The 11,667-nt window shown below is 32.8% G+C and overlaps 3 protein-coding genes across 3 annotated transcripts in view; 2 read left to right on the forward strand and 1 right to left on the reverse strand.

Annotated features, from left to right (window-relative positions):
* LOC119834924 (splicing factor 3B subunit 1) overlaps positions 1 to 11,667 on the forward strand; it is a 33,151-nt gene that overhangs the window by 18,719 nt on the left and 2,765 nt on the right. The gene's annotated exons all lie outside the window — the stretch shown is intronic.
* Positions 432 to 2,827, reverse strand: LOC119834927 (mpv17-like protein). The gene is made up of 4 exons (XM_038359468.1): positions 2,395 to 2,827; positions 2,185 to 2,324; positions 1,676 to 1,807; positions 432 to 1,177 (listed from the first exon to the last, which is right to left on the reverse strand). The coding sequence occupies exons 1-4, from the start codon at positions 2,516 to 2,518 to the stop codon at positions 998 to 1,000; spliced, it is 576 nt and encodes a 191-aa protein (XP_038215396.1). The 5' UTR covers positions 2,519 to 2,827; the 3' UTR covers positions 432 to 997.
* Positions 4,090 to 10,522, forward strand: LOC119834925 (tectonin beta-propeller repeat-containing protein). The gene is made up of 6 exons (XM_038359466.1): positions 4,090 to 7,274; positions 7,408 to 7,604; positions 7,784 to 7,993; positions 8,335 to 8,421; positions 8,544 to 8,868; positions 9,411 to 10,522. The coding sequence occupies exons 1-6, from the start codon at positions 4,469 to 4,471 to the stop codon at positions 9,578 to 9,580; spliced, it is 3,795 nt and encodes a 1,264-aa protein (XP_038215394.1). The 5' UTR covers positions 4,090 to 4,468; the 3' UTR covers positions 9,581 to 10,522.

Raw genomic sequence — 11,667 nt, forward strand, 5'->3', positions numbered from 1 at the left:
AGCATGTACACGGTGCACCTCCCACGTATGATTTTTTTAGAAATCTGAAAAAAGTATTTTATTATGAATTATAAAAAGTGTACATGCCCCTTGCACTGAATAATTAAGAAGATATAACAAGAAAATCATCTCGTAGCGCACATCGTCATCGATAACACCGACTTAATTAATTCGAATGGTCATATAAAAGCGCGGCGAACCACACATCAAGGTAACCTTTCATAACGTATACGTAAACGTAATTTAGTAAGAGTTAAATTTAATATCACAGATTTATTTATTTATATTGGTCTAAAATATAAAGGTGTCAGTGGATGTAAAAGATAAGATAAAAAATCGAGCACATAACTATAAAATCACTGTGAATTGTTGAAATTGTGTTGGATTTTTACCTGTAAATGGAAAATTCACCATGAAAATAAAAATAAAAATTCAGGTGTGGAATGGTTTATTAATCATGTATGAATACCGATGAAAAAAATATATTATGTACCGATTTAAAAATTCTTAGAAAATTCAGTATACAAATGTTTATTATGTAATAAATTCTTTCAACAAAATTAAAAACAACGACGTTTGACGACTCGTGACTAATACAACTGGTTGACTACATATCATAAATCAATTCCGGAACTAAAAGTTGAGGAAATATGAGTCCTTGTTTATTATGACTTTACATTTATTTCTATGATATGTTATAATCTTAATTAAGCGGTTATCACACATCATATAACAATTATAGGAGGTAGATTATCATAATTTATTTTGATATAAAATACTGCAATTCTTGACATCCTATTTATATAAAATAAAAGCTCTTTTATTGTGATACAAAAATAATACTCTAATTAATAACTTAATATCACACTAAAGTAATGTTATGTATCATATACATATTACATACTAACAAAAACAATGATAAAATAAAATATTTTTGACATTATATGTCACAATAAATTTATCTAAATATTGAACTAATAAAAATGTATAAAATTTCTTATAATTTAGCAGATCGGTGAACAAATGTTTGAGGAACCTCCTCCTTATCCAAGTGTTTCATATAGGCTAGGAAACATGTCCATATAAGACTACAAACACTTATAAATGGAACTCTATTAGCTGGAGGAATAAGCCAAAAATTCATTACAGCTACTGCTGGCCAGACAGAAGCACCAACCTGAAATTCAATAAAATAAAAATATGTACATAGATATATATAAATTGTGAGAATTGCTTCACTTAATGTTTTACAATACATAAATATTTACTGTTACCATATAATAATCCTTGGAAAAAGAAATATGAAAAATGCTGAAGAGTATGATGATATTACTCTTTTAAATAATCAGTGATAATTTTACAAATTACTGCAAACTGCAAATATATTATATTGCCAAATACTAAATGTCTTGAACATTTCTGAGCAAAGTAACATATACTTACATGCCTCTTAAAAAAAAAGGTGTGTCTGCGATTCACACACGATAGAAGTGAAACTTCAGTAATATAAAATAGTATGTATATTTCTGTCTCACTTTTGCCGGCTTCATTCTACACATTTTTGTATTTGCGTCTCTTACCTGTCGTTTTTCCGTTGCATCAGGTTTGAAATCACAACGATTCTAAAGAAGTTTCACTTCAATAATTATACAAAGGAAACAACAAAAGATATTACCTTGTATGTTGGCCAAAACTTGGCTTTAACTTCATCCACTGCTTCATCAAATGTTTTAGATTCTAATAAGCTCATACCAAAATAGAAACTACACATTGCAAATGGTGTGTAAGTTACAGTTTCACATAGAGTCTGTAAAACAAATGATTTTTTTTAAGTTAAAAGAAAGGAGTATTGAATTGACTTAGGTTTATTTCCTTTATATTCAAACAAATGTAGACTAACATACTACTTATTAAATTTACTTAAGTTTCTAATCAGCAGAAAATAAAAATGGTAATGTTATTTTTTTGTTTAAAAGCATTAAAATGCTTTCAAATATATGGTTTTAAAGGTGGGATTTGCACGCCCATTGTGATACAGCAATAGAAGCAAAATTTATACATCATTTATTTAAAATATAAAATAATTATAGGAAATGTAACAGAGTATACCAAAATCTTTCAGGAGTATTAATATAAGAAGCAATGATGTGATTTAAGGTTTAATAATACTAATAAAACACGCACCTTAATTAATGCAGCTTTTAAAGTATTTGCTGGCCATATAATACTTGCTATTGTCAGCCAACTGTAAAGTGTTGGAGCAACATAACAAGATCCATACAGTCCAAATCGTGCACAGCGCCACCAATCATATGAATTATCCTCTATAGGGTAAACAATTAATTAATATTAAGACAAATATACTGCACACTGAAATTATTTCTACTAACTTACTGAAACTTTTGCCTTCAAACGTTTGCTGTATGAAACTCGATATTGGCCAAATAACTCCATATGAAGCCATCCCTCTGGCCAAAGGATGTCTAAGAGTATTTGCGAATTTACTTAGGTAACTCATTTTTCATTTGAGTACTTACTACCGTGGTTATAATTCTATTTTTGTCAAGGATAGGAATGGCGCATTTCATTATTCTCTTGAAGTTCTGCCAAATTCATGAGTTATTTTCATAAATTCTAAATCTTAAATCGACGTAATGAATAATTCATTGGAAAGAACGTATCCTATATGTACATAATTGTGATTTGCGAACTGACAGAAATGACATTACTGATTACTATAATAATTTATTTCTTTGAAGATAAAGTAAAAAAGGTAAATCGGTAATAAGAGAATATTACGATGAGTTAGTAAGAAAAACCGACTTTATTGCTCAGCCTTAAATCACAAAATGCCAATTTATATAATTATGATTAAGCATATGATATTTGCATTTTCAAGGGATATTTGACATTTTGTGTTGTCAATCTTTATTTAACAATTGACAACTAGATATGGTGAGCTGCATGTCGGTGCTACCAACCCTACGATTTTTAGTCATATTTATATGACCTTTTGATTTTGTAAGTTGGATTTTGAGCACAAAAGAACTGCGACGTTAATAAATTGCTATTTCTCGCCGGTCTTCTGTGGGGGTGTGATACTTCCCCGAAGCGTGCTCGACTACCACAATAGCTCTTTAAAATCTTTGTACAAAAATAGTTGTTAATTTAAAGTTTTTAAAGAGCAATCGCAATTTTCTTTAAACACTTTTTTGGATGCGGGAGTCGAGCACGAATTGGCCAGCTGTTGGCACAACCTATAACGGAAATTCGATCGACTATTTATATACACAATTAAATAGTAATACGACACCTATTATAACAACCAATACATTATTTATTGAAAAAAGAATGACTACTTTATTGTATTGACAGACACGGGTCATAATTTATGTTCCGATCTATGGCAGGTTATATGGCTGGTCTGTGAGGGCAAGAACGCGAGTCAAGCGAGAGAGGTAGTACCGAGGATAGGTTTAAGGGACACCTTAATAGGGTAACCATAGGGTTTTCCCTATATAACATAGTTTTTATTAATTATTGACTCACAGGTATTGATGATTTTCTTTCGCAACAGGCGATGTTGATAAGTGATGGTCACCGGATGTTATGTTTTTTGTATTGTCTTTAAGAATTATTCTTCTCTCTGTTTTCAATTGCAATTCGTCCACTTTATTTACGTATTACTCCCTAAATACTATATTGATCAAGCGTCAAGAAATGATGATCACACAATTCATTATGAAACTTCGGTTGATTTTTTTTCATTGTTCATTATTTTGAAAAGTGCGCCATAACGAGACGGAAGTTGTTTCGTCCTTTTCTTATTTTCTCTATCTTATTCTAATTACTTTCATTGCCTTAAAATTTACATTTTGACTTCTATATCGCCACCTTTATTAAGCAAATATAAACAGACACTTTTTCGCAACAGAGACGGTTCTCCTTACCTCTACCACAGATAACATAATACTATACCTCTACCCTCCATACGTAAAAGGTGTTTAAATCATGGTACAAGGGGCAGATATCTCTGTCATTTGTCAATTGTGTCAAACTCAAAACTGAGTAGTAGGTTACTACCTTAAAACTTCGCACAGCAGTTACCTACAACTGTGCATTATTATTTGAAATAAATAATACTATAAAATAAATTAGAATACATTTAATGTATTGGGTTATGCAGTTATAGCAATATTTACCAAAGATATTTAAAGGAATAACAACGCCATAGAAACTGTTTAGGAAACATAATCAAATAGAATAAATATCAAAATGCCGTAATATTTATTGACCAAAATTTTGTTCTGTACCCTACAAGTAGTCTACTTTCCAATTAATAAAGATTATGTGTGTAATTAATTGATATGGGATTGATCTTCTCGGATTCATATTAGAATGTAGTGAGTTCATGTGGAAAGTGAAAATAATTAAGGCTTTATAATTCTTTAAAAAAATAATTATTGAAATGTCGAGCAACTCTCTATTATTCTCTATAAACAATGAAGGTAAAGTGTACGCTCTTTCAACAAATGGCTCTTGTTGGAGAGAATTTATGTACCTAGGTCTTGAGTTCAAAACACTGTCAGCTGTACCTCACTTCTTATGGGCAGTCGGAGGTGATCGCCAAATCTACTTACATGTTCATGGATTGGAAATTCCAATAAGAGTGAAAGAAGAATCTTATGAGAATGAGCGATGGCTGCCTCTGGAAGGATTTAGTGGTAGGATGTTACCTACAGATCGTTATCACTTTTCATCACAGGATGGTACCAAAGACAGATCAATTGACTGTATCAGATTGCCATCTATGGCTTGGCAATGGGAAGGAGATTGGCAGCTAGAGTTAACCTTAGATGGTCAACCATTAGACCATGATGGATGGAGCTATGCAGTTGATTTCCCAGCTCAGTTTGGACCAGTCAAACAATGGAAATCTTGTGTGAGGAGAAGAAAATGGATAAGATATAGAAAGTTTAGTGCTATGAATTCTTGGTGTGCGATTGCACCTCTTCATAAAGATCCAACCCAAGAACCATTTATTGATGTGAGTATTGGAGGAAATCATATTCCATATTGTTCTCCAGGGTCACTATCTGTTTGGGCAATAACTGCTCAAGGTAGGGTTATGTACAGATCTGGAGTGAGTACTACATCTCCAGAAGGATTAAAGTGGATAAATGTGAGCATTCCTCCAAATTGTGATATAAAGCAGATCTCAGTTGGACCAACAGGATTGGTTTGGGCATTGCTTTGGTCTGGACGAGCTATTATACGAAAAGGTATCACTAAGGATTCACCAACAGGAGAAGCATGGTTGGAAGTAAAGTCCCCCAATGAAGCAAAATTATCTGTTATATCAGTTGGCCATAATGTTGTTTGGGCTGTAAGTTCAGATACAAGGGTTTGGTTCAGAAAAGGTATAGATGGTAATGCTGCAGGTACATCTGAATCAGCCGCTATGGGAAGTGGATGGCTAGAGGTCAATGGTAATATGGTTCATATTTCAGTTGGTATAAATGATCAAGTATTTGCCATAGGAGGTTCAAACAAAAGTATATATTGGAGAAGTGGTATTACACCAGCAGAACTTACAGGCAAGAGATGGAGAATGGTTCAAGCTAATATGCAAGTCAGTCGCACTTCAAGCTCAGCAAGCATTATCTCATCCGCATCAAATCAAAAGCATCAAAGTTTAAATTTACTCAATGAAAATACAACTGAGCTCAAATCTAATATTAATTTAAGAAATTCTTGGGAAGAATCACACTCTGCTCCTATAGAGAACACTTTGCCTCTTAAACCTTCAAAAGAATTAAAGCAAAAAACAAGCATGAATGTGGAGAATATAGACTTAACGGGTAAAAGCTATGAAACAACTTTGAAAAATCCTAGAGCATGGAGCCCTGTTCGTAGTGTGGGATCTGTGGTGGGAATGGAGGCTCAACCTGACAGTGATAGTAGTGTATTTGATCTTGATTCTGGAATGTATTTTGACGAAGAAGTCAGTCAGACAGCATGGGGCACATGTGACACAGCATGGAGCTTTGTTGATGCAGGAGCATGTTTAGTAGATGCCATTCAACCACCCAACTGGTTTACTGACTCACAAAATGTGCACAATACTGATATTGTCGCCAAATGGAGATTTCAAATATTAGATGATTTAAAAGTTAGAAATACTTTAAATATTGATCTCACCAAGTTTGGGGTAGCTATTGAAGAAAAAGGTTGGACTCGCAGTTGTGAAGCAAGATTAGTTAATACAAATAATACCAGTGAAGATTGCATCATTTCACTTTATTGGCATTCCCTAGAAAATACAGGAACACTGTCAGTATTTCAACCAGATGGTACCATAAAGTATATCTTCAACTTGGGAGAAGTAACTAGTATTACTACATCATCTGAACCAGGCAATCCTAGAATATCAATTACCATCCCTACACAAAATACACAAATTTTAAAAATACAGTTTATCTCAGAAATGGAGCAGGAAGAATGGCTTAATGTGTTGGTTGATATTACATCACAAATACATGGGGTATCTGGAAGACCTTCAGTCAGTTCAATCTGGGTTGTTACTAATTCAGGAGATGTCCTCAACTGGGATCCAGCACCAGCACAGCTAATGGCTGAAAAGAGTGGTAGTTACACTAAAGAATTTCAGGTGTTTGGGAAAGACATACAAAAAGGATTTATGACTACTCTACACAATAACTTTCCATCAGGCAGTACTCTTAAAATATCTGGCTGCTTATTTGATGATATAAATCGGTTTCATATAAATTTACAAGGCCCAGAAATTCAAAAACAAAGGCATAAAATTGAAAGTGAAGTTACTGAAATACCTTTTCACTTTAATATGCGTTTTGATGAGGGTGTTGTTGTGTGTAATACAAAGAAATCTGGACAGTGGGGGGTGGAAGATCGTTATCAATTGCCATTGAAACCAGGTCAAGAATTTACCATAAAAATTATTTGTGATGAATCTGGATTTACTGTTATAGTAAATGACACAAATTTCTGTTCTTTCAAACACCGACTGAGCCCAGAAACTATAACATCAGTATTAGTAATGGGAAATTTGAAATTATACACTATGGAGTATTGTTCTACTAGTGTTATAATTGGCCCTGATGAGATGTTTTGGCAATTAATGGGAGGTTTTCTACGAAAAGTTGAATGTTGTTCAAATACTGTGGTATGGGGTATATCCCATGATCACAGAGCTTGGGTTTATACTGGTGGTTGGGGTGGAGGTATTTTAAAGGGTAAGGCAATAAAAATATTTAACATTTTTGAACAGATGTAGTATGGAAAGCTCACCAATAAAAATTAAAAGGGGCACCCTTTATAATAATAATAGATATAATTTTAAAGTTTTGTATGTTTGATTTTTTATAGGTCTTGGCAGTAATGAGGGCATACACTCTATGACAGACACTCAAACATATTGCGTTTATGAAAATCAAAGATGGAATCCATTAACTGGATATACTTCAACTGGTTTACCAACTGACAGATACATGTGGAGCGATGTGACAGGAAAACACAAGCGTACCCGTGAGCACACAAAATTACTCAGCAGACATTGGCATTGGGTACTAATTTCATATTAAGAATTCCACATATCTGATCTCTTAACATCTTTTATTTGTCTTTGGTTGATGTATCATTTACCTTATTCTTAACAGACATTAAATATTTTATCATTATCATCAAGGATTGGATTTGTAGTGTATTGATTGGTTTGATTGATTTATGTCTATACAATTCCCAGATATCGGAATGGATGATAGACTATAGCACTCCCGGTGGTGTTGACAATGACGGATGGCAGTACGCAACAGATTTCCCTGCGCCTTACCATGGAAAGAAAATTTTCACAGATTGCGTCCGACGACGACGTTGGTACAGAAAAGCTCAAATTCACACAGAAGGGCCCTGGATTCGCGCGGGCTCTACAGCTCTACTTGATATATCATTATGGGTAAAAATATTAGTAATAATAATTTAAAACATAAAAACTTACGATTCCATCGTGATACAAGTTTTATTTCAAACTAGTGGTCCGTCCCGGCTTCGCCCGTGGTACATATATATCCTATAGCCTTCTTTAATAAATGGGCTATCTAACACTGAAACAATTTTTCAAATCGGACCAATAGTTCCTGAGATTAGTGCGTTCAAACAAACAAACTCTTCAGCTTTATAATATTAGTATACATGAGGATACACTACTTTAATTGGATAATTAAGGGTTGTAACCCTTACATATCCAATTATATGTATTGTTATCGTATGCTCAAACTATTTATATTTAATTTCCAGGCGAATGACAAAGAAATATCTGTTTGGGCTGTCACATTAGGTGGTGACGCCATTTATAGAACTGGTGTTACTGCAGCCACACCTGCTGTAAGTAATCAAATTCAAAAAGTATTTATAAAAATTTAATTGATTTTTTTTAAGTATAATAGTACTTTACAAAATAACACATTTGTACTTATTATTATTATTATAACTTGAAATGATTGCAGGGACTCCATTGGGAACACGTAAATAGTCCTCAATCCCTTATTGCGATAAGTACATACAACAATATAATATGGGCTGTGGGGAGAAAAGGAGAGCTTTATTGCAGGGAAGGTGTGACCAAAGAAAACCCAGGAGGTGTAAGTTGGAGGCTCATTGAGGCGCCTAAATGTAATTATCCTTATGGCCAAAATAAGACGGGCATTGGTGCTAAGCTAGTTTCGTTAACCATGTCGTCAGCCTGGGTTCTCCTCGCTAATGGGATTCTGGCTGTAAGAACTGATATTTCACCAATGCAACAAGCTGGCAAACATTGGAAATATCTAACAGGTAATTTTTTAAGACACTTTTGGGCCACATGTTTTGTTTTTCAACCAACTTCAGGAATGAACCTTAGAACTTGCAACTGAGTTTACCAATTTTGATGATACTTTTTTATTAAATACTAGCTGTTCGCCCCGGCTTCGCCCGTGGTACATATATAGTCTATGTTACTCGTGGATAATGTAGCTTTCGAATGGTGAAAGAATTTTTAAAATCGGTCCAGTAGTTTTTGAGCCTATTCATTACAACCAAACAAACAAAGTTTTCCTCTTTATAATATTAGTGTAGATTACTAGGGTGCTCACAGCACAGTAGGGGCAGTTTATTTTATTTTTTTTAAAATTAGTATTTTATTATCAGTAAGTATTCAACAAGAATACCATAGAATCAAATAGAATAAATGGAAGTGTCAGCATCGAAATGCAATAAAATGTTGAGGATATAAAAAGAGATATTTTTGATGTAATCACACCAATAATTTTCTCAAATTTTATATCCAGTTCTGTTAACAATTATGTGTTGTCAATAAAAATATTTTCTAATTACAGATTGTGATATAACATACAAACACGTGTCGTGTATGGGACAAGAGGTGTGGGCGGTGAGAGGAGATGGCACCTTACACAGACGTCTCGGTGTGACTGCGGACAACGTGGCTGGTATCGCTTGGCAGCAAATTTTAAACATTCCTTTAGTTTATGTATCTGTGAGAGGCTGATTTCAATTTCCTGATTTGCTCATATCGATATTATAGTTATATATAAATGTCTTAACGTATACTTTATTTAGCTTTCGCGGTTTTTTCGCACAAGCAATAACAATAATGATTTTATAGTAGGTAATATTTATTAAGAGAATTATTTTTTTCTGTAGTTTTAATTTCTGATCTGTGTTGAATATTCGTTCTGTAATAGTGACTATATCTAGGCTATAATTGAAAAAAAACTTTATATTCCTGAAATTTATTTTTTTCTACTACACTTCCAAATTATAACCTTATTCTTACCTAACGTTAGTTTTTTGATTTTATTCGCTACTAGAAATATAATGAATACTAAACATTTCAATAATATTTTTTCTTTTAATTTTCACGATAAAAGTTAATCAGTGGCAATTTGATGTTACATAGTGTTATCGTTAAAACGTGGTTTAAACCCGTTTTTGTTGGAATGTTTTTCCCTTGTTAGTCGTAACTTTTAAATGTCTTTCTGAAATTAGAATTAAGTAATCCTCAACTAGTCTATAATACCAGTAGCAATAAACATCAATTATACTACTATTGGATTTCCTATATATATGTTCTCAACAAAATTATTTTTACACAACTTTTATTATTTCCATTGTTTTTATTCATAACAATACATAGATACCAATATGAACTCATGTAAAACCTCAGTCGAAATAGTTTAAAGTCAGACTCACTTGCGAAAAACGCGTTTGTCCTCTCGACCACCCTTGATTGGTTCCACCGTACGACGAATGACGCAGGTTCGACGATCCAACTCGTCATAAAATTTTTGCTATTGTTTGAAAGTTCTCCTTTTTTAACTAGTAACGAATATTAATTTTTGAGCGTTATTAAATCTTAATTTTTATAAAGCACTTACTTACAATCAATTCTAACTAGGGAGTTTTTCCCGTTTTATGTTATAAAACGGGTTTTAACGGTAGCATATGTACTATGGATGTATTAACATACAATCGATATTTATTATTATTTGATCGAAATTTATAATATTGTATCGTCAAATGTTGCAATCAGTATTTCATTATATTCATTTAAAAAAAAACATATATTAATGTCTATTTTTAAATATTAAAAGACTGTACAAGGTATTTAGTTTTGTCTTCTAGCGGTGAAGTTTGTTTTTATGGTTTTGTATTCCTAAGATTTATACGAATGATTTGTTAAGACAAAGATCTCTAGTCACATATTCGTTAGTTCTAGTATTCCATGTCATATTTTTATAGATTAATTAGACGAATTGTATACTAAACTTGCAAGTCGCTAGTGCGCTTAAATGTTTTATGGGAGCATTATAAGAAAAACGAGTATCAAATATATTATGTATATCTACAAATTGCCTTTTATTTATATAATTCCTTTAAAATAAAAAAGGTTTGAGGGTTTCATCGTTTGCCGATTCTTTAAATTTTAATAGAAAGATAGCATTATCTTATGTGGCGATTATTATTGTTTCAAAAGTATATATATCCCAGTTTCGGTTTTTGTGTGAAAAAGTCACAGATTAGTCAACTACGTGTGGTCTGCACTATAAAGTAATTGTTATTAATCTGAAATAGTCATCAAAAAATCTATCCGAGTGGAGTCGTGGCGAGCGGTTAGTATTTAATAAAATGTTGGTAAGCACCCAGTGCATAAGCAATGAACTTTATTTTATACAACAATTCATTGTATAACTACAATCTACTTTTTTTCTGTTTGGGGAATACCCTATAGCCGATTCTATCACTCGCTAGCTGCTTCCACGGCACACTCCCTCCGATTGTTCGGCTCGTACGGCCGAAGCATCCTCTTAGCTAAACTATTCCTAATAAGTGCTTTTGCTTGTCTTGTTTTGCTTTTACTCAACAAACTATTAATGCAATTGCCGATTTTTATAAGAAAGTAATTCACAGTCATTCTGCTCACTCAATTTAAAAAATGCATACCAATCAGAACATTCATAACACCTATATTATTTTCTGATTAATTGTAAAATCTTGCTGAACAAATTAGTCCATTGAAATGTTACATTTTTTAGGCCTAACCTTGCGTTTTTTAGAGGACGCAATTTTTTTTTT

This window comes from Zerene cesonia, chromosome 20, assembly GCF_012273895.1.
Source record: "Zerene cesonia ecotype Mississippi chromosome 20, Zerene_cesonia_1.1, whole genome shotgun sequence".
NCBI lineage: Eukaryota > Metazoa > Arthropoda > Insecta > Lepidoptera > Pieridae > Zerene > Zerene cesonia.

Excerpts from the sequence above, each read along its gene's own strand:
- LOC119834927 (XM_038359468.1), bottom strand. The coding sequence starts at position 2,518 with ATGAGTTACCTAAGTAAATTCGCAAATACTCTTAGACATCCTTTGGCC. Across the intron at positions 1,808-2,184 it reads TAAAAGCTGCATTAATTAAG|ACTCTATGTGAAACTGTAAC; the intron begins GTGCGTGTTTTA and ends TTTGTTTTACAG. Across the intron at positions 1,178-1,675 it reads AGTTTTGGCCAACATACAAG|GTTGGTGCTTCTGTCTGGCC; the intron begins GTAATATCTTTT and ends ATTGAATTTCAG.
- LOC119834925 (XM_038359466.1), top strand. The coding sequence starts at position 4,469 with ATGTCGAGCAACTCTCTATTATTCTCTATAAACAATGAAGGTAAAGTG. Across the intron at positions 7,605-7,783 it reads TCAGCAGACATTGGCATTGG|ATATCGGAATGGATGATAGA; the intron begins GTACTAATTTCA and ends TACAATTCCCAG. Across the intron at positions 7,994-8,334 it reads TACTTGATATATCATTATGG|GCGAATGACAAAGAAATATC; the intron begins GTAAAAATATTA and ends TTTAATTTCCAG.